This window comes from Aegilops tauschii, chromosome 3 (assembly GCF_002575655.3).
Source record: "Aegilops tauschii subsp. strangulata cultivar AL8/78 chromosome 3, Aet v6.0, whole genome shotgun sequence".
NCBI classification, from domain to species: domain Eukaryota; kingdom Viridiplantae; phylum Streptophyta; class Magnoliopsida; order Poales; family Poaceae; genus Aegilops; species Aegilops tauschii.
In genome coordinates this window covers 31,341,109-31,368,252 of record NC_053037.3, presented here as the reverse complement: position 1 = coordinate 31,368,252, position 27,144 = coordinate 31,341,109, and the positions used below count along the sequence as shown (strand labels likewise).

General features: G+C 51.8%; 1 protein-coding gene and 2 long non-coding RNA genes across 3 annotated transcripts; 1 reads left to right on the top strand and 2 right to left on the bottom strand.

Moving 5' to 3' along the window:
• Nucleotides 1–5,910: 5,910 nt before the first annotated feature.
• On the bottom strand, nucleotides 5,911–9,069 carry LOC141020907 (uncharacterized). The gene is made up of 2 exons (XR_012180902.1): nucleotides 8,677–9,069; nucleotides 5,911–8,596 (listed from the first exon to the last, which is right to left on the bottom strand). It is a non-coding gene; the product is annotated as an uncharacterized lncRNA (long non-coding RNA).
• Nucleotides 9,070–16,024: 6,955 nt separating this feature from the next.
• Nucleotides 16,025–18,747, top strand: LOC120976401 (uncharacterized). The gene is made up of 2 exons (XR_005771794.3): nucleotides 16,025–16,402; nucleotides 17,699–18,747. It is a non-coding gene; the product is annotated as an uncharacterized lncRNA (long non-coding RNA).
• A 115-nt stretch (nucleotides 18,748–18,862) lies between these two features.
• LOC109772128 (uncharacterized) lies at nucleotides 18,863–20,660 on the bottom strand. Its single transcript, XM_020330819.4, has 2 exons — nucleotides 20,240–20,660; nucleotides 18,863–20,106 (listed from the first exon to the last, which is right to left on the bottom strand). The coding sequence occupies exons 1-2, from the start codon at nucleotides 20,263–20,265 to the stop codon at nucleotides 19,062–19,064; spliced, it is 1,071 nt and encodes a 356-aa protein (XP_020186408.1). The 5' UTR covers nucleotides 20,266–20,660; the 3' UTR covers nucleotides 18,863–19,061.
• Nucleotides 20,661–27,144: the final 6,484 nt, after the last annotated feature.

The following is a 27,144-nucleotide window of genomic DNA, read 5'->3' as shown; positions in this document are numbered from 1 at the left end:
GAACCTCATCAGGATCAGCGTCCGCTCCAGGGGCGCCTCCCTCCATCGCATAGGAAGGCGCGTCCAGCGCCCTCCTCGGGCAGGGCTTGGGGGCTCTCTTCTGGAGGGCCTCAGACCTTGCCAACATCACGAGGGAGGCGCTTAGGCACCACTTGGAGGCGTGCTTCGCAACACGTCTCCCTCAGGAGAACACAGGGCAAGGAGCACCCACCGCTCAGGAGTTCATCACCAAGACCACTCAGGAATTGCAAGACGCAAGGGCCATGCGCGGCGACCGCCGCTCACGAGGCGCAGCTCCCCATCCAGGCGAGGATGCCGGGCTGCGCGCTGCGCGTCTGCATCGACGTTCCAGGGCTCAACAGGGCCACTTCTCAAGAGCTTTTCTGGCCATCGCGCGTGGGACATTGCGAGGGCCCACCGCATAGCTATGTTCGGATGCCCTTTGGCCTGCCGAGCGTGTCGTCAGCCTATCAACGCAACATGCGGCGTATCCTGGCGGCTCAGGAGGCCAGGCACCACGCCGTCCTGGCGGAGATGGAGACGGTCCTCAGGGAACCACCTGAGTCCCCAGAGCCTCCCGAGGCTCAGGGCCCCGGTGGCTCATGAGGAGCTTCCCCTTCGTTGCACGCCTTCAGCTGCCTCAACTCTCCTTCGTCAACAGAACCAGGTGACATTTTCCAAGTTCGTTTAGCTGGGAGCGCCCCTCGGGCTGCATTATTCCCAGGCCGCGTGGGTCCGTCCCTGTTGGCGTGTATCATTTTCTTATGTCTTTAGCTTACCTTGCTGGGGGCGCCCCTCGGGCTGCATCATCCCCAAGCCGCTCGGGCTTGACCCGGTGGCATGTATCTTTCTGCATTTGCCCAAGGTGATTTGCCTTTCATGCTTAATCTGCCCGATTGCCACCTGCCACGGGTCCACCCCTCCATCATGCAATTCGCTTGCACGTTAAAAGGGGGTCTCCTGAGCATTGCGACTCATGAGCTCTTACTGGCTCTCCAACCCTCACCCCCGGCCTTGACCACGGCATCGCGACCTGGCATACCAGCGGCGGCTGAGCTCGCTCGAGGGCCGGGACCTAAGGACGTAGAGCGCTTTCACCTAACCGTCTCACAGGAACGTACAGCTATCAAAGACTCAAGACCAGGCACAACCCGCCTTGAGGTAGGGCCTCATGAGTCCCGCGCTAGCTCACGAGTGCCCAGATACACCTCGCAGCCCTGCCATGCAAGCCACTTGTCAGGGCGGGGTTGTACACGCCCCGGGGGCTCCTCCCGGAGGGGCCCCCCCTCCCACGCACAAGTGGAAGCACCATGCTCCGCGCTGGCCGTCGACACTGCCGAGGAGCGGCTATGCCCGTGCACAAGCAGAAGCACTATGCTCCGCGCTGGTGATAAACAACTGAGGGCGGCTCCACGGTCGTACCAACCTCAGGGAGCCCCAGAGCTCAGCGTCCGGCCTCACAACGCCTCCCCTCGGGAGAGCCGCGCGAGGGGGCTGGACACGGGGGCTGCGCTCGGGTCACGCCCAAGCGTACGCCACCCAACCAGGTCTCTAGGGCCTGGGGCTGCGCTCGGGTCACGCCCAAGCGCACGCCGCTCAAACAGGTCTCCTGGACCTGGTCGTCGCACGCCCCTCCCGAGGCCTCAGCGAGGGTAGGTATGGAAATTGTTTGCGCGTCAAGGGGGACTCCTGAGCATCGCGACTCAGGAGCCTAACTGGTCCCGTAGCCCCTCACTCCTTGGTCCGTCCTGGTCTCCGGTCGGTCCAAGGGTGGTTGAGGTATGCGCGGGGCCGGGCTCTGCCGACGTAGAACATTAATCTACCCTCGCGTACTCTTCATGTAAGCCGTTTGCGCGTCAAGGGGGACTCCTGAGCATCGCGACTCAGGAGCCTAACTGGTCACGTAGCCCCTCACTCCTTTGTTCGTCCTGGTCTCCGGTCGGCCCAACGGCGGTTGAGGTATGCGCGGGGCCGGGCTCTGCCGATGCAGAACACAAAGCGGACAGGAAGAAAATCGTAAAATCTCGAATCAAATATTACAAAACATATTGTCCTCACAATATCAAATGAAAGTTTAACGCCTCCGCGAGGCCTAATGCATATTACAGGAACGAAACAGGAGAGTAGCCGCAGGTCACCCCTGGACACCGCCATCGCCTGCAGAAGGTGCTCCTCCTTGGGTAACGACATCTTCACCTACACCACCAGCTGCAGGATCGGCGGCATCGCCGGACAAGGGTGCGGAGGCAAAGCCACGGAACTTCTTTAGCAGGGCCTCCACCTGACCTTGCACGGCTGCGGCGGCGGCGGCTTCGCAGTGATCATCAGCCACAGGCTCCAGCAGCTCGTCAAGACAAGCGCTGGGGTCGCGAAGGCGCAGGTGGCTGAGGACACGAGTCAATGCAGCTGAAGACAGGACGCGAGCTTCTGCCTTTGCCATGGGACCGATACCATCCACAACTTCCTCAAGCGCCTTCACCAAGAGAGGAAGCAGCAGGGCGGGGCCGTCCTCGTCGGTGGTCAGCGGCCTCTCCAAGCCATGCTCGTAGAGCGTCTTCAGTGCCTTGCGAGACCTCTCCTCGAGATCGGCAAAGGCCGCGCGGTCTTCGGCCAGGACCCGCGCCTTGGCGTCAAGATCGGCCTCCCTCGCCTTCACCTTCTGCTCCAGCTCTTCCAGCCGGCTGCGCTCGGCGGCTTGCGTCTTCCCCAGCTCCTCCAGCTCAGCATCACGGTTCTTGACGGCGTCCTCCCAGGCCTTCATCTCCTCCTCCTTCACTAGGCGGACGCGTGCTTCTTCGGCATGCTTGTCGCACAGGTTCTTCAACTCGTCCTCCAGCTCTTGGCAACGGTCGCGGGCAGCCTTAGCGTCCTTCAGTGCCACCTCACGATCGACTGCAGCATTGGCGGTGCTCTGCTTCTCCTTCTCGGAAGACGACGTGGCCTGGCTCAGCGTCGCGCGAACCGCCAAGTCAGAGTGAAGCCAGCCACAGGCCAGCTCCAGACGCCCGGCCACCAGGCGCGGGTCCGCGCTCAGGAGATCTGCCTGCAGCTGGGTCATCTCCGAAAGAGCACGCTCCAGGACAGCAGCAGAAGCAGAAGAACCTGGGAGAGGAGGCACGGCAGCGGAAGGAGGCGACGTCGTCACCAGGGCCTGGGAGGATGCTGGTTCCGGAGCGGTCGGAACCTCATCAGTCGAGCCAGGCGTGGGTACCTCCTGAGCCAGTGGGGGCATGGGGGCTGACTCCCCACGATGATGCTCTTCTTGGCCTCGCGAGGGCGACCGGGTTGGGGGAATGCGAGTGCTGATGCCTCCTTTCTCCGCGGAAGGAGGCGCGGCCACCGTATCCTCCTTCCTCTTCTTCGCCGAAGGCATCGGCCTGATCGACCAAGGGTGAACGTCAGGAAATGACAAGTACATGCCGGGACAAGACGAAGCTCAAGGCACTTACCGGTCAACCGCGACGTATTCCGCCTTCCTCTTGGGGAGCTTGAAGCCCGAAAGTTTCGGAGCCTGGGAAGCAGGCGCGCGGGTTTCGGGGGCAGAAGACGGCGCAGCAGGAGGGATGGAGGCAGCCCCAGGCGGCGTCAAGGCGGAGGCAGCATCCCGAGGGATCAGTGATGACCTACTCCTCGTCGGGACGACGGGCAGTTCTCCCTCCTCCTGGCGGGCGTCAACCTCGGCGTCGTCAGGAAGGGCGTGGAGGATTTCAGCCTTGCTCAAGGGGGAGTTTTCCCCCATCTCTTCGAGGGTCGCCTCCGAGTCCCCCTCCTCTTCCTTCCCCCCGCCGGACTCGTCGGAGGACACCTCCACCGGCTTCGGTGCTGCAGGGGCTCCTGTGGGCGCCGACGGCACCAGCCCGCGCGCGTCGATGGTTGGCCTGGAGGCGACAAATTCCTCCCAGTCCTTGCGATGGAACAGAGGGACGAAGGCACTCGGTGGGTACTCCTGGTCGTCCCCTACTATGATGCGCAGAACAGCGGCCAGTTCGTCGCCAGGCAGGGCCCCTGGCCTCAGGCGGGTCTTGTCCCCTTCATCTCCAAGCTTCCACAGGGGGCGCGCGCGCGCCTGAAGTGGAGCAACTCGCAGCATCAAGAACTCCCTCAGGAGCATGACCCCCCGTCACCTTGGCCGCCTTCGCGCTGCCCGGCTTCAGGTCGGTCGTCATCTGCCCCAACACAGACAACGCCCGCTCATCAGCGAGCTCTGCGCGGGTCCACCCCTTGTTGAACTGGGGCGCTTCCGTTGGCAACACCAAACGCGGATGGGCGCACTTGGCGTCCATCATGACCCATTTGGCTCGGATGTTGTCGGCCCTCTTCCCGGTGCTCGAGATTGAGTTGGCCTTGCCAGATGCGACGAAATTGGCGCACCCGGAGATGTGTCCATCGCTGACGCGAAGAAAGAAGAAGTGGCGTAGAAGCGCCACGGATGGCATCACGCCCAGGTACACCTCGCAGTAGTAGGCGAAGATGGACAGGAGGATGATAGATTTGGGATGGAGGTGCAGCGCCTGCAGCCCGTAGTGGTCGAGGAGCTCACAAAAGAAATCGGAGAAGGGGGGAACCAACCCGACGGCGATGCTGCTCGAGAAGAAGGGGAAGAAGGTGCTTCCCTCAGGCTCCGGCACGTCGGAGGCAAGCCGAAGCTCCGTCCCCCCCCCCCCACTCATTGCTCTCCCCCGCCGTCAGCAGGCGCGCGGAGGCGAGGTTCTTCTCCGTGACGGTGGGCGCTTCAAGAGCTGGCTCATACCAAGCCGGTGCCGAGGAGGTCTTGACCTTGCGCGGCGCCATGGATCGCAGATGCAGAGCAAGATCGGAGCAGCTCTGGAGGTATCGGTGGCGAGGAGCGAGAAAGGGGATCTGGAGCAAGGCGAGGAGGAAGCAATGAAGGCAAGCACTGTCTGCGCCAGCCTTTTGTCAAGTCGAGCAGTTGCCGAGGCAGCGTGGGGAAGCGGAGACGCCCACGTCCAATCAACCGCCATGCGTAAACCGAGGCCGCAGGCTTTTGGGGCCCGCGGTGCTCCGTACTTGACCTTTGGCTTCGCCTCGAAGCCAAGCCCGAGCGCGCCTTGGGCCCGGGGCCTACTATCGGCGTTCTGGGAACGGGGGTCCCCAGACTTGCCTGCTTGCGGCCCACGGCGTGGCTAAAGCTAGCAGGCCGTACGGCCCATCTTCATCAACAAGGCGTTCAAGACCCTCGCGAGGGGCCAAGCCTCGCGGGGCGGCCGACGCAAGACCTCCTCCGGAGCGGCCTAGCCAGGCAGGCTCGCGAGAAGCGGAGATATCAAGGCGGGGCAAACCTCGCGAGGCTCGGGTGACGTGAGCCATGATGATCGACACCAGGCGGGCGCCAGGCAGGCGCCAGCGCGCGCAGTGTCCTTGCCTCCTCTTTGGTGCTAAGGAGGCAGGCGTAGGCGCGGAGTACCGAGGCATCAAGCAAAGGTTTTCATATTGGTGCAATGAGACTGAAGACCAGCAGGACGGCAAGACGGAGGTCACCATGGAGCCCAAGACGGCGTCACCACCAGAGCCTTTTGCAGGCGAAAACCACTTTTGTCAGGATAGCTTGTACTAGCTGTCCCCTTTCAAATTGCCCGCCGTTGTTGGCTCCCTTCCCGCTCAATATTTGGGGAGAGGACCAGGGCCTATATAAGTAGAGCCAGCCACCACAGTAGAAAAGAACGAAGCCTGGACGGATCGAGTCCTCACCCACACAAGTTCGACAAGCACAAGAACACCTCAAACTCAGGAGGCTGTTTTGTAACACCCACGATGCGGCTATATCTCCCACGTGTCGAGGCACGACTTAGAGGCATAACCGCATAGTGGTTTTGTCGCAAGAAGGGTCATCTTCACACAATCCCATGTAATGAACAAGAATGGGATAAAGAGTTGGCTTACAATCGCCACTTCACACAATACATAATAAAATCATACATCATTCAAGATACACACATAGGTCCGACTACGGAACCAAAATAAAAGAATACAACCCAACTGCTAGATCCCTGATCGTCCCAACTGGGCTCCACTACTGATCAATAAGAAAAGAAACAACACAACGGACAAGATCCTCATCGAGCTCCCACTTGAGCTCAGTTGCGTCACCTGGACTGGTATCATCGGAACCTGCAACTGTTTGGAAGTATCTGTGAGTCACGAGGACTCAGCAATCTCACACCCGCGAGATCAGGACTATTTAAGCTTATAGGAAAGGATGGTGTAATGAGGTGGAGCTGCAGCAAGCACTAAGCATATATGGTGGCTAACATACGCAAAGGAGAGCGAGAAGAGAAGCAACGGAACGGTCGTGAACTAGCAATGATCAAGAAGTGATCCTGAACTCCTACTTACGTCAAACATAACCCAGAAACCGTGTTCACTTCCCGGACTCCGCCGAGAAGAGACCATCACGGCTACACACACGGTGGATGCGTTTTAGTTAAGGTCAAGTGTCAAGTTCTCTACAACCGGATATTAACAAATTCCCATCTGCCACATAACCGCGGGCACGGCTTTCGAAAGATAAAACCCTGCAGGGGTGTCCCAACTTAGCCCATCATAAGCTCTCACGGTCAACGAAGGATAAACCTTCTCCCGGAAAGACCCGATCAGTCTCGGAATCCCGGTTTACAAGACATTTCGACAATGGTAAAACAAGACCAGCAAAGCCGCCCGAATGTGCCGACAAATCCCGATAGGAGCTGCACATATCTCGTTCTCAGGGCACACCGGATTGTCCAAGCTTCCGGTAGGCCAGCCCAGAGTTGCCCCTGGTGGCCACCGGCGACTGACAGTTTGGACCAATACTCAGAGGAGCACTGGCCCGGGGGTTAAAATAAAGATGACCCTTGAGTCTGCAGAACCCAAGGGAAAAAGGCTTAGGTAGGCAAATGGTAAAACCAAGGTTGGGCCTTGCTGGAGGAGTTTTATTCAAAGCGAACTGTCAAGGGGGTCCCATAAATCACCCAACCGCGTAAGGAACGCAAAATCAAGGAACATAACACCGGTATGACGGAAACTAGGGCGGCAAGAGTGGAACAAAACACCAGGCATAAGGCCGAGCCTTCCACCCTTTACCAAATATATAGATGCATTAATAATATAAGAGATATTGTGATATCCCAACATAAACATAATCCAACATGGAGCAATCTTCAACTTCACCTGCAACTAACAACGCTATAAGAGGGGCTGAGCAAAAGCGGTAACATAGCCAAGCAACGGTTTGCTAGGAAGGTGACAAAGGTTAGAGGTTCATGGCAATTTGGGAGGCTTGAAAAGCAAGTGGTAGGTAGCGCGGCACAGCAATAGAGCGAACAACTAGCAAGCAAAGATAGAAGTGATTTCGAGGGTATGGTCATCTTGCCTGAGATCCCGCCAGAAAGAAGAACGAGTCCATGAAGAAGACAAACAAACGGAGTCGAACGAATCCTCACAACTCCGGAAAGAAACCGAAGCGAACGAGAGAAGCAACCCGGAAAGAAACAAACAACATAGTAAACAACCACCACATACACATGGCATGATGCAAAAACAAACATGATGCATGTCCGGTTTAAATATGCATGGCATGGCAAAGTGCAACAAACAATACTACAAGTTAAGTGGAGCTCAATATGCAACGAGTTGCATATTGACGAAACACCACATTTAATTATTTAGTTCTCTCTCGTTTATGGACCCAACAATATTAAATGTTATTAACCCTGGCAAGGGGTGAAGCATAAGTAAACTAACTATTTAAGCAAGTTAAATGAGGCCGGAAACAAACAACAACAATTCCGGAAAATCCTCATGTCCATATATTGGGATTGGTACTGTTCTGCCATAAACGCAATTTTAATATTGTTAAACAGCAAAATGAAGTGCACCAAGTTAATCTATGCATTTTTCTACCCCATTTACATATATAATTTATTAAAATCCGAGTTACGGTTATTTAGTTATGAAATAAATCATTTTAACATGTTATTTGAGCAAATTTAAACAAACAGCATTTTAGACAATTTTAACATGGGTGAAATTGGCATATTATTAAACTACACAAAATTCTAAGCATTTTACATGTTTAAATCATGTTAATCCGATGCACGGTTTATTAGTTATTAATGCATGAACGTGAGGGGTTTTCTGTAAAACAGTAATACTCTGGATAATAGAGAAATTCGCAGATCCTGAAAAAAAACATCACATGGGCCGAAACTTGCTGGTCCAACAGCACAGGAGAGGGCTGCTCACATTGGGCGAATAGGCTGAAGGGAAAGCGGAGCGGTGGGCCAGCGGATCTGGGCCGCGGGGATGCAGACCACGCGGACGCGGTCAACGGTGACGGACGAGGCACGGGCAGGCCGAAGCGGGGCTGGGCCAGCCGAGAAGCGGCAGCGGCTGGGCCCTGCGGGACCGGTGGGCTTGGCGAGATGGTGGCTGGCGACACAGTCAACGCGAGCGCTGCGGCTCGATCTGGAGCAGGGGACTTGGCGCTGGGGTCGTCCTCCTTGACCGAAGCGGAGCAGGAAAACGGCCAGGGACATGAACGGCACGGGATCCCGGCGAGGTTCGTCGGGTCGGGCTGGTTCCAGGCGGCAGCGGCAAGCTTGTTCATGAGCAGAGAGAGAGACAGTCAGAGGAGCAAGAGAGCCAGGAAAAGGGAAAAAAGGGCGCGAGGCAAGGAACCTGCTGGTCCGGCGGCTCTGCTCGGAGAGGTGGCCGGCGGCGTTGCACAGTTGAGGAGGTCTTGGTGGCCTTGGCGAAGCAGGGGAGGTCCGGGCGCCGGGGAACCACGACGGCGGGGCAGATCTTGGCAGAAAAGAGGTCGGGGACGACGAGCTCGGGCATCCATGTTGTCCTCCTGACGGCGCGCAGGAACGATGGGGCATGGGTCTCCGGGCGACGGATCTGGCGGAGAGAAAGGAAACGGCGGGGCACGGCCTGGCCGGCCGGCGCGATGGCTCAGGCAGGGAAGGGCGGCTGGTCTCGAAGCAACGGGGCGACGACCATGGCGTTGGGTCCCTTCTAGAGAAGGAAGAGGCGAGGGAGATTAGAGAGGTTGAGAGAGAGTGGAGCACGGGGAGCAAAAGAAGAGAAGGCAGGGGCGTGGCGACCTGATGCAGCGGGTGGTGGCTCCGGCGAGACCCGGTCGCCGGTGGCCAGGCGAGGCGCGACGCGAAGATGGAGGTCGATGCCTCGATCCGATCTGGATCGAGCGATGCGGGAGGCTCCGGTGCTCTCGTGGTCGTCCGATCTAAGATCTGGCGGTCCAGATCGAGTGGAATTGGCTGTGGTGGTTGGCTGGATCTGAAGGGAGGTGGGAGGAGGCTGTGGAATTGAGGGAGGGGGTTCTCGAGAGGATTTTCTGGATTGGCGGCGGGATGGGACATCTCCCTAGAAGTTAGGGTTTGCCCATATGGACTAGGGGTCTTTAAATAGTGAAATGAAGGGGTATTTGGATCATCTGATTAAAATCAGACGGTTGAGATAAAATGCTAGGGGATTCCAAATCAGAAATCGGAGATGTTTTAGGGATGATCCGAAACTAACGGTGATGACTGAGCGGGTCGGGTTCGAGAAAGTTTCGGGCGCGCGCGAGGGGTCTGAGTAAAGTGTAGAGAGGTTCAAACGATCAGACAAGAGGGAATCGAAAACCCGATTAGACTCGGATCAGTCAACGAAGGCAAGGGGAACGCGGCAACTACGAGCAACTAAAAGTTTAAGAAAACATGCCGATGCAATGCGTGTGATGTGATGATGAATGCAACAAGCAAAATAAAACACACGGCAACAACAAGAAACATGGAAGTCGTCTGGAGCGTCGGTCTCGGGGCGTTACATGTTCTTTCCCTTGTACTGTTCATCATCAGCCCAAGAGGCAATCCACCATCACCACATTAAAGTAGGGTATCACACCACAACGGTGGCCCGAACCAGTATAAATCTCGTGTCTTTCTGTGTTGCGAGTTCGTCGAGTTCGTCCGCGAGATCTTAGCGAGCTAGGGCGTAGATCGGTAGAAGGGAAAGAACTTCGTGCGCACCCCGGAGTTCGAACCTTAAGGGTTTTGCCGGAACCCCAGATCCGACAGTACCCCCTCTCTCCCAGGTGTGGGTCCTTGTCTATGGGCTTCCAAGGGGAGCCCACGAAGGAGCATATTCTTAAGGCGGCTTGAAGCCGGTGGGCAAGTTTGTGACCATCATCAATTTAGGGTCTCTCGAGAGTGATGGTCCGACCTCAACCACGCCATCGCGGCGGCGCCTCACATTCGTGCCCTCGCAAGAAGCCCGTGGTTACGGCGCCGTTGCGCCGCCATCTTGCGTTGCATCCATGCCACCACCCAAAATCCCATGGTCATGCTGCCCCATGCCATGGCCAGGCCCACGCCCACACCGCCAGTGAACCCCGTGTGAGGGACGTACGAGTAACCTCGTCGGGGCCGCGCGGGGTTCGCCCGACGCCCTCCGGTGACGGCGAGGGAGAGGAAAGGATGGGAGGCGGCTCAGTTTTGGTAGCGCAAGGATCCGCAAGTGGCACGGGACGATCCATTTTTTTATGCTAGTCAGTTCACACCGTCCCAAGAATAGGTTGGTGCTTTGTATTGATCTCTGGTGGAGCTGAAGCTAAGTTTTGGGGAATGATCTTGCTACACTACTGTATTTTTGTGGTGCTTGTGCTGATGTCTCCCCCGGTAACGAGGCGGGAATTTTTAGATGTTTTTTAAAATTTTATTAGATTTGTGTCATGCTTAAGAAGATAAGACGGTTGCCGCTTTCTGAAGATGGAATAAGGTTCTTCTTACCTAGCCCCCGTTCTGATGATGCGTCTAGCATCATTGATGGGCTTGTGGAGGTGTGTCTCCACCGAATCCGTCTTTGATGGATTTGCTCGGATCTTGTTGTCGTTCGTCTTCGTTTATGTGTTTTTGAGGTTGGATCCTTCCGATCTATGCTGCCCTTCATCGACGGCGGTTGATGGTCTGGTGCCTTGGTCCTATGTGATCTTACCACGACAACTACCCGATTGTCTACTACAACAAATTTTAACCGGCTCCAGCGAGGAGGGGAGATGATGGCGGCGTGCCTTCGGCTTACTTCAGTGCGTGTAATCGTCGCTAGATGGTCTATGGATCTGGATGAAATTTTTATTATTTCTGATGTTTGTTGTACCACCGTGATTGAAGAGGAACATGTTGCAAGTTTTCTAAAGGAAAAAACGGGGCGGGAGTAGCCTTGGATGCTACATGCTTCGTTGTGTCAGACTTTTGTTCTAGTTTGTGCTAGCGATTAGGCTTAGCACGACACATTTTAGTCCCGCTGTTAGCAGCAGCGAGCTCTGTTCTTACTTTCAGTACTCTGCACTGGGATGCTGTTACGAACCCGGCAACTTTGGTCGTATTGTATTTTTCATTCCAATGTAGTACTAGTTCGTTCTTTCGTCGGTGAAGACAGCGAGAATCTTAGTCAATAAGAATATAGGATAAGGCGAGATCGATGTTGGGATCGTGGCTTTGAAGATCACGCAGCTCGGTTGTGTCGCAAACTCTGTTTCTCTCTGTTGCGTGCGCGTTCATTGCGTTCACCCACAGCAGTTCACAGAGGTTGCAGATGACGGCGGGTATTTTGTTCAGTTCATGTGGTCAACGTGCCTTTTTTTAGCAGACACTTAGCAAAGGAACAGTGCATTTTTAAGCGGCTGGAACGGATAGCTATATTATCCAGTGGTGTCATAGTGTGTCACAACTCATAAGTAATGGAAAAATAATAGCACCATGTATATGAAGATTGGCAAATTGACTCAGCCAACCTAAGTAAATTTATACTTCCGCCGTTTTAAAATAAACGTCTTACTTTATATTAGCTTTAGTATAAAGTCGTATTAAATTTAAGACCTTCATTTTGAAACAGAGAGAATATTATATCAATCTGATTATACCAGTGAGCTTCTTGAGCCCGGCATTTGAGGAGATCAATTTATTCATAACGCAAAGAAAGGTGAAGAGCGCAGGGTTTCGTCACTTTTTGAGCTTGTATGCGAACCCGTCGAGCACGATGCCGAGCAGGAGCGTGACGAGGGACGCGTAGAGGATCTTCCTCCCGGTGGCACCGCGCGCGCGTGGGTCACCAGAGACCCAAAGCGCGGCCAGCATCTCCGCCACGCCAGCGGCGAAGACGCTTCCTGTGCCGAGGAAGTACGCGAGCTCGTCGCCGTTGATATCAACGACCGTGTGCGGGCGCTTGTACAGCGCTGCGGCAGAGGCCGTGAGGTCAGTGAGAGCCCCGAGAGCGGCCACCTTCAGAGCGAGAGCCCCATCTCCAGTGCCGCGGACCTCTTCCTTGACGTTGCCCTGCGCCGCCACTACGCCGGTGACTCCAGCGGCGATGGCGTCGCCCGGTGCCAGCACGCCGCTAGCCACGGTGCCATGGACCTCGTCCTCTATGGGCGCCAGCATGCCGGTATCGCCGACACCTTGCTCGACGTTGCCTTGTGCCAGCACCCTCGCAACGTGGACACCTCCCTCGACGTCGCCATGTGCCAGCATGCCGGCGGTGGTGGCGCTCAGGGCCGCAGCGGTAGTATCGAGGTCCTCCAATACGTCGATGATCACATCCCCATTGATGTACGCATTTTTTAGCGCCGCCATTGCTTGCTGCGTAGTGTAGGTAGGAAGAGCTTGGAGCCTTGGACGGGTGAGGCTTGGCGGATAGAGAGATGGATGGGCTCTACTACGGCGACGACCGGTCTATAAAAGACGACGAGGGGTGGCATACAGAGGTGGTGAGGGCCACGTCACCGGCGCAGGGAGAGACGAGGTGGCCTCCCCTCCGATCACCTCACCAATATACTCCTATTAAATGGGGAAAGATCCCACTCGATCGACATAGCATGGTGCCTATAACACCGGTACACGTCATCTATACGTACATACTCTAACCGCGGACGCCTATCCCAGCACACGACATGCGCTCGATTCGGCCTTTGACTACCGACAAACTCGGTACAATGAAAAATAAGCCGTCTGAACGCTGAACGCAGCGACTTACATGGGAATAGACGGACCGTCAATGTTTCTGCAGACAGACTAGACCGCCGCCCCCCCCCCCCCCCCCCCCCCCCCCCCCTCTCTACGTCCCCTCCGTTTTGAATATTAGGTGTATTGATTTTCGTGCAGGTCAACCATTTTAATGTTTGACCAAGATTATAGAATAAAACACAACATCTGCAATTCCTAACAGATAAAATGTGAAACTACTAATCATGATGGATCAAATGATATAAATTTCGTATCGTGGATATATTGATATTTTTTCTTAAAAATTCGGTCAAACATGTCCTAGTTTGACTTTTGAAAAAAGAATACACCTTATATAAAAAAACAGGAGGGAGTATTTTCTTCCGTGACTCTTGTTGCAGACAGCTATATAGAGTTATACATGCCCTAACGCGCGGCCAAGCAACCTCCTAGTCAGCACATAGGACATGCGCGGGGACCTCCTATTCAACGACCAGTGCGGTGGACAAGGCCTTAGCCCCTCCCTCCCATGCACACTTTGGGCCCGCCCATGCGCATACGGCGGCGTGGGTGTAGCAAACGCGCAACCCTCGAGCGTGCTTTAGGCTGGCATTTTGAAGATTCTTAAAAGGTTCCATTAAGGCATCTGTTTTGCAGATTCCCATTTTATGATGTCCATTTTGTCCTATTTAGGTTTGAGTGATGTTTCAAAGGTCCATGGACGACATTGAGCTTCGCTCAGTGCGCCGACGAAGAGTGCAAGAGGAAGACGACGTCGATATCTCCAAGGATGCATGTGTAATTTTAAAAATATGTAAGGACAACCTTGTAAGGGTTGGTTAACTTGAATACATGGCCTTTGACCTCTTCAAATAAAAAAATAAGATGCTCCCCGTGCAGGAGAGGTGGACACCCCCATTTGTCAACTAACATGACGATATTGGAGAAATTCCGAGCCCTCATAAAATCTGGCCTCCCGCCACACAAGATTTCAGAACCGCCATAGGAATTGAGTAAATCCACTATCGTAAAGAGCTGGAACTGAAGAAACTGGCTTTTTTATGGCCTGATTTTGAGCGTGCATGATAATGATCTTCTTTACATGATGGCCAAGGTGAAAGATGAAGACGACGATGGTTGGGTTGTCGTTATCGACCTTAAACATGCGGTGGTGGAGGCACTCTCCTAGTTTTCTGTCGAAGGGAACCACTTGCTCAATACAATGTGATGCTCGTGCGTCTTCCCCAAGTATCTGAACATGGACCAAGGTGATTCTTCCTTCTTTCTCCCTGATGATGACTCTCGAGGGAATCTGTGGAAGAGGAAGAAGAAGAGAATGGGGAGTAATAGGAGGAAGAAGAAGTAGTAGCCGCAGGTCCTGGATCGCCAGCACGATGATTTATTTGCTCTAGCGATGAATATGAGAGCACTACATCAATTTTCTTGGATGCAAACAACATAGTCTGCCGTTTTTAAAAGTTAATATGTAAACAGAATAATCTATCGTTCTTCAAAAGCTCAGATCAAGCTTAACTTTTGTAGGCGAAAAGGGTTTTGGAGCCTTCTTGTACTTGTACATATTATTACGCATATACCATCCGCACAGACACCACCAATTTTTTCAGTCATATGCTATATGTGAGTTATGTTTGCATTAATTTTCATCTTCTCTCTACATTACCCTCTTAGAATCAAGTCTAATTAAAGGTTGGGCTTTTAACGGCGCATGCCACTTGAAAGATTGAAAGCCAATTCTCTATTCCTTTTTTATTGCTGGAAAAATCATCTATTTACATGCTAATTTTCTATGCATGTCAACCACAAATATTAAGTTACATTTATTTACACATAATCCACTATCTAATCTTTCTAAGCATGCAACATGACACATCAACACCTATGCATGTCATTTATATCTTACACATTTGCATTAATTTAGCGATGCAACATTGCCACATTAGCAAGCCATACATGTCGTCCATAAGTTATATTTTTTGAATCAATTTCGATATTGTCATATGTGGTATATGTGTTGGATAATTGAAGCATACCTACATAGTTTATGATTTGCATTTTTTGTAAAAAGAAAATGGCATTTTTTTAAGTACAATGTAAACTGAGAATATCATTCTTTTTGCATTAGTTTAGTTGTTTATGTATTACCTATTAATACAATTATTTTAACAAGGTTCCCGCAGCAACGCGTGGGGCATTGTCTAGTTATCTTTAACGTACACTACCATATGCCATCTTTGTGTGCATATTGTTTTGCCAATCTTATATTTTAAGAGAATTTGTCAAAAATAACATTCTAACAATTTTCCTTGTTTATTAAGTAAAAATATGTTCATGGATTTTTGTTTATGTTGTGAAATAAAAAGCCATGAAAAAAGTTCAGGAATGGAAAAAAGATTAATGGATTTCAAACAATGTCCATGAAATTTAATAAAAGTTCACAAATAAAAAAATCACAGACTATACAAATATTCATAACTTTAAAAATATTCATGAACTTAAAGGAATCTCATGAATTTGAAAAAATATTTGTGGGTTTTAAAAATACTCATGAATATGAATAAATATTAATGAATTAAAATATGAAAAGTAAAATAGAAAACGAAAATAGAATTAAGAGAAAAACAAATAAAAAATATAAAAGGGAAAAAATAAAAACTATTTAAAACGGTAAAAACAGAGGGAAAAAGTAAAAAAAAAACAGGCGATAACTTTTCGAAGCCGGAGAAATCGGCTGGGTTTAGAGCGACACACACCCGACAGGCCGACACGTCAGATCTAGGGAGCTTAGTATATACAGATCTTAGAAATATTGGCTGCCATCCATGGTGACCAGATTCATAGCGAAACGCCTCGATCAACAGAAGAACCCGGCTGATGGTCCTTCTTGCAGGGGAAAATCGTACAACGCCACTGCCACTGATGCAACTTGCAGGCTGTGGACAGGTAATGTTACTAGAGACGAACACCCCTCGCAAGATTTGTCAGGCTCCTGATCACAATGAAAGGTTAACCAAACCGTATCCGAAGAATACGTTTTCGCTGACCAGAAACGTATGCATATCTTTGGTCGTGTCCGTCAAGCACTCCTACTTGATAACCTCTTCGCCTACATATATCCAACCAAACAGATCGAACGCCACACCCCAAATCCAATCCCCCGATCAGCAGCAGATCCACCGGCGGCAAGGGCGGCGTACCATCGATCGATCCTCGGAGCTCGAAGCCGCGCCGCGGCGGAGGCGGGCGTCTCCCTTCCCGTCGCGTTAATCGCCGTTCGATCAGGCGGAGTCTCGCAGAGTCTGGCGGACTCGATCGAGGAGCTGGGGATTAATTCCTCGGAGTTAGCTGCTAATCCCCCATCGCTTCATCGCGGCACGAATGAGGTAGCGTGATTAATTAGTCCCACCTCGCCATTTCGGGCGGAACCAGCTCCCTTTAAATGCGCCCCATTCGCCGGATCACTCGCCGAGTCTGGTGGCGCAGACCTGTAACTCCGAGCTTCTACGGAGGGTATTGTTGGCGAGGGAAAAGAGCTGGGCTCGCGTGAGCGTCGCCGGCAACGGTGGCGGGGCCGAGCTTTGGGTTGTGGTTGGTTGTGTGCTGCTGCTGCGCGTGGACTTGAGCCCAGGGCCCGGCAAATATGCGCGGGAGTCCCCGCGCCCCCCGCGCATGGGCATATGCTGCCGGTGACCATTCAAGGGCAGGGCCCGGCAGGCGCGGCGGCAGTCCACCACCGCGCCAGGCATATAGTATATATATATATGCCGCCGGTTGTGGCAGCACCACGCCGGCGGTGAGCACCCACTGGGTATACGCCGCCGGTGGTCACACACACCGGCGGTGAACCCGCTTGTAGCCATGCCCCGCAGCCCGTAGGGGGGGTTCCTGGGTTCGTCGCGCGCACACACACACACACTCCTTCACCCCTACCTCGCCAACTCTTTTGTAGTTTCGCCCCAGCATTGCGTTCTGACATATATGCTCAAGAAACAGAGCCCAAAGTGAAAAGCCTGCTCTGCTTGGTAAATGAGACTAAGCTTTTACAGTTTTTGTTATCCGATGATTTTACAGTTTTTGGCAAGCCCAAAGTAGCTTGCCAAACGCCAAATAACCAACTGCTGCCAATGCCTACACCAGTCAAGATTATCATACAGTATTGTTAGAAATAAACCCCTGCGGTTCGGTTAGTTCAGAAAGTTCAGAGTTGGGTGTCGTTTTTTCTTCAGTTAGTTCAGAAAGTTCAGAGTTGGGTATCTAAGGAGTACAATTTATCACGATAAATAGGCACAGGTGCCAAAACATACATAAATAGGCACTACGTATACCTATACCAGAATCATAGTGGGCAACATCCTTTGCATTGTGAAGTTAGAACTTTAACACGATTATCAGCATGTCATATCTATGTAACACGAATTAAGAAACAAGCAGACTGAACGCTCAAGTGGATCTAACCGGAACAATAGGAAACTGTTAGTCTACTTCAGTGAACTTTTCAGTTTGCTAGTTCTGTCATTCTGTGTGATATTTTGAACATGATAGTTGACAAATAAAAAAGAAGTTGAAATGAGTTGGTGATTGAGTTGTATGTTATTCCATATTTTCTGTAATTCGCAATCTCTGCTGACCATTGTACCAAAATGAGTGATGTCAATGCTCTAATCTTTTGTGTCTTATAGATGACTCAACCCGATGATCATCACATGGAGATGGAGCAACTGGGGCACTCAGGGTCACTCGCGGCGCAATTGTATAGGCTGAATTTTCTGGTGCACAACCATTTTCAAAGGAGGAAGCTTGTGGTTCACAACCATCTTCGCGTATCACTGTTCTGGCACACAACAATCTGATGCGGATGATCAGAGGTTGTTGATTTTGAGAATCGAAAGGATACTGAGAAATGTAAGAAAGGAAGGAGATGGCACCACGATCAGAGATGTGGAACCATTTCATCAAGATTACGGATGAAAATAATGCAAATATATTGCGATTTTGATATGAAGGCTGACACGAAGGACCATGGTACGTTATCCTTGATCAGACACTTCAATGTGTGCAAGCGCAACCCTCACAAGTTCAACAAATATCCAAAGCAGGGCACTTTGCAAGCAACTCAAGGGGAAGGCGTCCGGACTTGAGGTATGATCTTGACGCGCTTAGGGAAGCTTTTGCAGAGATGATCATAGAAGGTGAGTTAGTGTTTGCTTATTTTTAGAAGACGTGCTTTAGAAATTTGATGTCCAAAGCCTGCCCACGTTTCAAACCGCCATCTAGAAGAACCTGTACCAGAGACACTGTGTGACTGTTCTTCCAAGAGAAGGCTAAGCTCAAGAACTTCTTCAATGATTCTTGTCAGCGAGTTTTCCTAACAACATATTGTTCGTCTTCTCGGTAACGATATGGATATATGACTGTGACAACAAGTTTTATTGATGAATCTTGGAGCCTACAGAAGAAAATCATTGGTTTTTTTATTGGTGGAGGGGCACAAAGGGGGATGATATAGGAAAAAACTTGGTGAGATGCTTACCTGGTTGGGGTTTCGAGAGATTAGTGACTGTAGTTGTTGATAATGACGGTGGTATTGTTTATTTGAGGAGGCAGCTGAGCAAAACACACATCACTAACTGCAAGTTTTTGCACATGAGGTCTCTTGCACACGTTGTTAACCTTATTGTGCAACATGGCATAAAAGAAGTGGGCATCTCTATGAAGTGTTGTCGGCAACTCTTTTGCAGTTTTGCCTCTTCATTGCGTTCTGATTCCCTCGCCTCACCGGCGCCGTCGGCGTGCAGCCTCCATCTTTGTTCCCAAACTAAATCGAATTACGTACCTACATTTGAAATCCAGGCAAATTACTTCAACAAAACAAAACTGTTCCATCGCAAAAAAAAAAAACTGTGATTTATTCGACCACCACATCGATCGTAAGGTACGGCAGCTATCCATCCGACGCACGCGCATTTTATTTTCTCCTATCTTTTCATCATCACCACCAAGCAAAAGCGCCACGATTCGAATTCCGTTGGGAGCAGGCTGCCGTCAGCATCGCCGGTCGTCGTCGAGGCACCAACATTGGTAGTCGGGTTTGGACATCGCGAGGAGCTCCTCCGGCGACATGCGCTCCAGCTCTCGCTGCCTCCACGCCGGGAAGGCCTTGGCCGTGGACTCATCGTCGTCGTCCTTACGCCGGCCGTTCAGGTGCAGGTGGCTCATGGCGCGCATCCTCTTGTACAGGCGCATGGCGGCCACGCAGTCGTCGTAGGGGTGATGGTGTCCGCCGGTCTGTATGTCATACCCCAGGCAGCTCCGCGTGAGATACCGGAGCGAGTTGCTCATGAGCCTGGCGCTGGTCTTCATCAGCGGCGGGTACGTCGCCGTGTCCCGCTTCAGGTGCGCCGGGTAGTCCATGCCCAGCGCGTCGAGGTCGTGCTCCAGCCCATGGCCGACGAGGAGCCGGGCGGCGCCACGGGAGGAGTAATAAGATTGCTCGCCGTTGAGGAGGATGTCCTGCACCCGCCTCATCGCCTGCTTCACCGTGGGCGCGCCGCGGAGGTGCTCGGGGCGGATCCCGGTGGTCTCGTACCGGTAGTGCGTGACCGGGATGATGGGCTTCACGAAGCTCTCGTAGAGGATGGCCTCGTGCTCGTCGACGACGCAGACGCGGGCGCATACGTCGAGCGTGCCGTCGCTGCCGCCGCCCACCATCTTGCACCCCAACGCCACCGCGCGCCCGCCGCCTCGAACGCCCATCCTCGACATAGTCGTAGTGAGGCTCTGCATGGAAGAGGGAATCGAAGCGCGGGAGAGCTTGCATGCGGCGCAGTGGGCGCGGAGGGCGCTGGCGGTGGGGAAGACGACGAGGCAAAGCGGGCAGCCGTGGGCTTGGAAGGCGGCGGCGCAGGCGGGCTTGGAGGGCAGGGAGGCGCCGAAGCCGAGGTGGTCGCGGAGCGCATCGAGGGAGCGGCAGTGCTTGCCGCAGACGCCGCAGCGGGGCTCGTGGTAGGAGTGGTGCGACGACCGCATGTGCTCCACCAGGTGCTCCATCCGGTTGAACTGCCGGTAGCACGCGGCGCACCTGTGACGGCTGCACGTACAATTCCTGGATCGTCAGCAACAAGAAAACAACAGCGTATCTGAAGAGTTGTAGTACGTGTGATCGTGCAATGTGGCATGGACGTACGTACAAGAGAAAACAAAGCAGTGGGCACCGTACGTACCTGTGAGCATCTGAAGAGTTGTCCATGGTCGGCAGTTAGTGAGTCACCTAAGCAAGTGCAGAGACGCAGCAAACCGTAGTCGTTGTGCGCTGCTTGGATGGTTGGTTGGGGAACGGACGGCTATTTATGTAACTGCAAAACGGATGGCATTCGATTCCTGCCAGCGCCGCCAACGGAGAGCTTCTTCTTTGCAGCATCAACCATATTATGATGATGTAAAGTTGGCAGTAGCATATTCATGCAAGGTTCCGGAGATGCGATGCAAACCGGCCGCCAGTGTACTTCGTCAGTGATCGAGCTCGATTGCATGTTGTTCAGAGCATAGACACCAGACTGCCCTCAAGAAAAAGAAACGGAGATGCCCTGGTCAAAATATCCGGTTTGAGAAGGCAAGAACAACCCGATGGATAGAAAGATTGGATTGGGATTCCGGCCGGAGATCAACCGACGTGCACACGCCCGGCAGGTAGGTATAGTCGCTGCGGCGTCGGGCGGACGATGATCGTCGTCGCCTTATGTTGGCTCCGTCTTTTGGCGGTGGCGGAGAGCCGCACAGAGCGCCGGGTGATGGATCTGCATGGATATCCTGGGAACATACCCTCTCCACCCACAGGAGCTTTGGGATGTGAGATCGATGTCCTCATCTCACTCCTGGTCCTGGTTCTGGCCATGTGTTTTGCTGCCTCTGTGACTGGAATGGATTTCCAGAGGTTTCTGCTGAGCACAACAAACGGCATATTAGATGGATTTCACCAAAGCTAAGTTTGGCATATCATGAGGGGAAACCATATTGGATGGATATTGAGGCACATTTCTTAATGTTGGCCACAAAAAAATTCTGAATTTTTTGAAACAAAACATTTTTCTTGACTTTACTGTTCATCTGCGATCATTTGAGCCCGGCAAAGAAACTCCTTGTCCGTTTCAGGTGCCAAAGATGTGCTATTTTCTCCATCATGATGGATTATGGATGGGCTTAGGCCCATATAAGACACTAATCCCTGGTTAATCTTGAGGCCCATGTATGAGATGGCAGGTGGTGGGAAGTTTAGTCCCACCTTGCTTGTTGAGGAGAGTTGAGACCCCTTTATAAGGGCTGCTCTACCAATTACCATTGGGAGCTTGGGAAGAGGAGTGGTACACACGCGCTTCTCCTCCGCCGCCGCCCGCCTCGCCACAACGAGCGCCGCGGGTTGCGAGAATGAGCCGAAGCTTATTTTTGCCGCTCAGGAACGGATTAATTAATCAGGGATTAATTAACGAGTCGCTAACAGGTGGGCCACTGTCTGAGACGTTAGACTGTGGGCTGACTTGCGTTGCCGGGATTCGTCTAGCCGTCATCTATTGTTCCTCACTCTGTGCTGCCTCCGGCGATCCCATCCCGACTGAAAGGAACGAGAAGAGGTGTCTAGAGGGGGGTGAATAGACACTAAGCAATAAAAGTTGCAGTTTTTAAGTCCTTTAAGTTTAAGTGGAGTTTAGGCACAAGTTTAACATTCACAATACACATCAAGCAAGCATGCAAAGAGTATATGAGCAGCGGAAAGTAAAGCATGCAAATTGCAAGAATGTAAAGGGATGGGATTGGAGTGTGCAAACGAAATTTGGAGGCACTGAGATTTTTGAGCCGTGGTTCCGATAGGTGGTGCTATCGTACATCCACGTTGATGGAGACTTCAACCCACGAAGGGTAACAGTTGCGCGAGTCCACGGAGGGCTCCACCCACGAAGGGTCCATGAAGAAGCAACCTTGTCTATCCCACCATGGTCGTCGCCCACGAAGGACTTGCCTCACTAGGGTAGATCTTCACGAAGTAGGCGATCTCCTTGCCCTTACAAACTCCTTCGTTCAACTCCACAATCTTGACGGAGGCTCCCAAGTGACACCTAGCCAATCTAGGAGACATCACTCTCCAAAAAGTAACAAATGGTGTGTTGATGATGAACTCCTTGCTCTTGTGCTTCAAATGATAGTCTCGCCAACACTCAACTCTCTCTCACAGGATTTGGATTTGGATTTGGTGGAAAGAAGATTTGAGTGGAAAGCAACTTGGGAAAGGCTAGAGATCAAGATTTATGTGGTAGGAGTGGATTATCTTGACCTCAACACAAGTGTAGGTGGTTCTCTCTCAGAAAATGTATGTTGGAAGTGTAGGCTTGTTCTGATGGCTCTCTCCACGAATGAAGAGTGGGTGGAGGGGTATATATAGCCTCCACACAAAATCTAACCATTACAGACAAATTACCAAACTCGGTGGGACCGAATCATGAAACTCGGTCGGACCGATTTAGTTCAAAATGTGAACGTTAGGATTCTCGGTGGGACTGACATGTCAACTCGGTGGGACCGATATGGTTAGGGTTAGGGCATAACATTATCTCGGTGAGACCGATTACACATGGTGAGACCGATTTTGGTAATAGACAAACAGAGAGTTGTTCAGGCAAACTCGGTGGGACCGATTCGCTCATCTCGGTTGGACCAAAACGTTACGAAAGGGAAAGAGAGAGTTTGCATTGCAATCTCGGTGGGACCGATCGCTCATCTCGGTTTGACCGAAACGTTACGAAGGGAAACGGAGAGATTACAATCCCATCTCGGTGAGACCGAAAAGACTAGGGTTTCTGGCAGTGGCTATGTCATGAGAACTCGGGGGCGCCGGATAGAAAGATTCGGTGGGGCCGAGTTTGACTTTTGGTTTTGGACATGTGTGGATGTGAGAAAGTGATTGAGGTTTTGGAGCATATCACTAAGCACTTTGAGCAAGAAACTCATTAAGCAACACCTCATCCCTCCTTGATAGTATTGGCTTTCCTATGGACTCAATGTGATCTTGGATCACTAAAAGTAAAATGTAGAGTATTGTGCTTTGAGCTTGAGCCAATCCTTTTGTCCTTAGCATCTTGAAGGGGTTCCACATCCTCTAGTCCATGCCACTCCATTGTTGAACTTATCTGAAACATACTGGGTAAAAGTATTAGTCCAACAAGAGATATGTTGACATAAATTACCAAAATCACCCAGGGAGCACTTGTGCTTTCACCGACGACCGCGTGCACGGCTGGTCGGGTGAGCAGGTGCCTCCGGAACCCTGTCGTTCGAGATCCTACCTGGGAGAACGGCAATAAGGTTTTTGGGGAGCGTCTCGACGCGACTGCTCCCGATCCGTCCCCAACTCCGTCCTCCTCTGCTTCCACTTCGTCCTCCTCTCCCCTGCCCTCCTCTCTCTCTCTGCTCTCTGCTCTCTCTCTCTCTCTAAGTGTTGGATGTATAAACCCTAGCTAGGAGATGTAGTAGAGAGAGAGAGAGCAATTTAGTTTAGGGCAATTTAGCAAATTTAGTTTAGTGCAATTTAGTTTAGGGCACATTTAGTTTAGTGCAATTTAGCTTAGGGAAAATTTAGTTTAGTGCAATTTAGTTTAGTGCAATTTAGTTTAGGGCAAATAAAAAACAGTAGCACATTGGTTTTTGTAGGTATAAAAAGCAGTAGCTAAAATTTATAAAAAACAACAGCTAATTAGTTTTTGTAGGTATATAAATTAGCTATAGAAACAGTAGCAAAAATTTATAAAAAATGGTAGCTAATTAGGGCAGTAGCAAATATAGCTAGGGCCAATTTTTTTAGCAAATGAGCAAATTTAGCTAGAGCAAATTTGTTTAGGGCAGTAGCTAATGCAATAGCTAATTAATTAGGGTCAGTAGCAGAGAGAGAGAGAGAGAGATCATGTAGGAAAAAACAGTAGCAAATAAAAACTAATGCAATAGCCTATACAATGTTGCTGTTTTAAACACTTGGTTAATTTGCTAAGTCTTGGAAATCTGTCATATAATGTTGCCATGTTCTCTTGAGATAGCATCAAATCTGTTATATGAACTTGTGTTAATTGTCGAAGAATATCCGAGTGGCCTATGTTTTGCTGGAATGTTGATTCATTTCCGTTCCAGCAAATTTCAGGCGCTCCATATGTCCACTTTTTAGCAAAGGTCATGCCAAAAATTTCCGTGATTTTCTGCATGACTTGTGCTAGAAACTAGGACATATGGAGTACCCGGAATTTGCCGGAAGGGGAATGAATCAACATTCCGACCAAATATAGGCCCCCTTTTTCATTTCATTGTATCTTTTATTTACAATTGTTGAATAGGAAACATGTCTACCGACGCCAAAGTCGTGGGTGGTTCTGCTCGCCTCAAAGACCCCATCGAGGCAGCAAATCACTATTTCGATTACCTGGACGAACACCAGATGGGGTTGCATGGTGGCGGCAGTGGCACCAACCCCGACACCGACACCGGCACTGGCACCGGCACCGACACCACCCCCGAGACCGGCAATGATGCTGTCGTAGCCGGTAAAGCACCGAAGAAGAAGAGGACACGAAGACGAAACGAGCTTGGCATCGGACAAATTGTGGTCACAGAGATGCACCCCAAGAAGTTAGAGCCAACGGCGCCGGAGGAAGCGCGCAAGTGCTGGGGCAATCAACTTGGATGCATCCTCAGGGAAACCGCCAATATCAACGACGAGAGGTTGAGGCTCGTACCACATATGGAGAACATGCTCCTAAAGAAGTTGCACAATAGGTTCTTGTTCCCCTGCCGCTATGAAAAAGAATATGAAGATCCATGGAAAGACATCACCTTGACAAAGATAAACGACAAGGCGATGGTGACGTTCACCAACGACTTGTCCGTCTGGAAAGTTCGGGTGAAAAAAGCGATTGCGAAGAATGAACCGTGGTCCAAGATTCATGCTGACAATCAAACAATAACGGAAGAGGACTTTGCAAAATTCAAGGAGAATTGCGCTAAAGAAAGTGTCAAGGCAAAGTCGGAGAAAATGAAGGCGCTCCAGGCCAGGAACACGCCTCCCCACCGCCTCGGAAGCCGTGGTTACGAGGGCCGTATGGGCCAAGGAGGACGCGAACGTGAAAGTCATGGAATCCCAGACCCCTTGGCAGAGTTCACCGACCCTCTGGAGCATGACTGGATCAGGGCCTGGTACAAGTGGGACAAAGAAAAAAAAGCTCTTTTACATGGACCCGAACATGAGGGAGTTCATGAGACTTCTTGTAATTGTTATATTACCACATTATCATATTATAGCTTCCAATCAATTCCACTGCAAGTTTTGTCACATTAGTAAACCATCCACGTTCCTTTTGCAGAAAGAGCAGCACCAAAAGGCAGCCGAAAGCGACGAGTCGTCACAGTTGTCGTCGAGGCCCATGTGGGACACCCCATTCAACCGGGCCCTGAACATAGTGAAGAAGGTCCCGGTGGACAAGCCGCCGTCCTATGGACGTGTGCACGGCGTCGGAGATGGCGTCTCGTGGAAGACGTGCTACCCCGAGGAGCTAGAGGAAAGAAGGAAGAGATGCTCGGTCGTCACTCAGCAGAGCATCGACGAGAAGGTCAAGATTACGGTCGATAAGACCAAAGCTGAGACCAAAGAAGAGTTGCTCGGGGCCGTCTCTGCAGCGGTCACCGACGCGGTGGTCAGCTTGCTTCCGGCACTATGGGATTTCACGAAGAACAATCCAAATGCACGGCCGGAGGACTTTCCCCTTCCCAGCTTTGTTGGGAGCAATTCGGTGAACACCAGAGCACCAGCACCTGCTCAAGCAACCGCAAAAGGTCCCGCTCCTGTTCATAGCAGCCCGACCTCCGTCTCTTGCATGGTCGGTGGGCCATCATCGCTGGCTGAGCTCGACGCCCTCACGGTAATTACGTGTCATACCCTTTTCACCAGCATGTCTATAGTCTTCTGTTTCAGTTGCCTTTCGGATGTTTGACGTCGCAGACATGTCTCCTTCGTAGGCCGACGACACCTTGTGCACCCTACTCTATGACATCAAGGGCCAGAAGGTGGCTGTGGGAAAGGAAACGATCATGAAGCCAAAGGACCGCATGTTCCACAACCGAGAGATGCCCGATGGCGTCTTCAAGGTTAACGTGGCCAGTGTCTTAGCGGGGTTCGAGGATTTGCCTCCTCCGGTACCATTCGATGACGACGAGACCCTTAAGATGATTGGCGCATGCATGAGCTGGTTCTTGTCTTGGCCCAAGTCTCTTCTTCGTCTCGAGGCTCCCAGTATCATGCCAATGCCACCTTCTCAAGAAGGTATGAACACCACCCCACCTACCACATTACCTGCACCTGTCGTGGCGAGTGATAGCAGACGACGCGAGGGAGAGCCTCCATTAGTGCCAGATGATGTAGCCCCCGTTGTTAAAGAATCAAATGTTGATGATGACATGGAGGATGATGATGATGACCCAGACAAGTAATTCAATACCGCCTATGATGATGGAGGATTGATGGCTCAGGACGGCGAAGACTCAGGCTATGAGCATGGGGATGATGACTTGCTGCCTGATTTGCCGGAGCCGGAACATCCTAAGGCGGAATGCAAAAAGTCTCTCTTCAAGCGATCCTCGCAGGAGACGCCTCCAGATGCTGCCTATACCCAGCAACCCCCCGAGGCCCGTCCACTGATTAGCCCGACGACACTGGGGGTGGTGGTTAGGGAAGCTATGGTGGGCTCACTACCGCCACCCACCAAGAAGCAAAGGAGGAGACCGGACAAGAAAGGCCCTAAAGGAACCAGAGCTGCTTCAAGAAGCCAGCCGCCTCTGGAGCCTCGGGTGGTAGACACAATACTTGTCGAAGGTGCGCAACGCTTCCATGTCGCCGACCAGCCGATCCTACCTGCGAAAGCACTAGAGCACATACTGAACAATGATCTAAGGAGACTCCATGAAGATGTGCTGGCCAGAGAGAAAAGCCTTCTGGTCACGGAAAAACCAGGACACCCGCTTTAAGCGGCTCAGGTGCCGGGTGGGAGGTTTTACATCGAGAGATGGCCCGCGAATAAGTTCATCCTGCGATTTGACTACATCT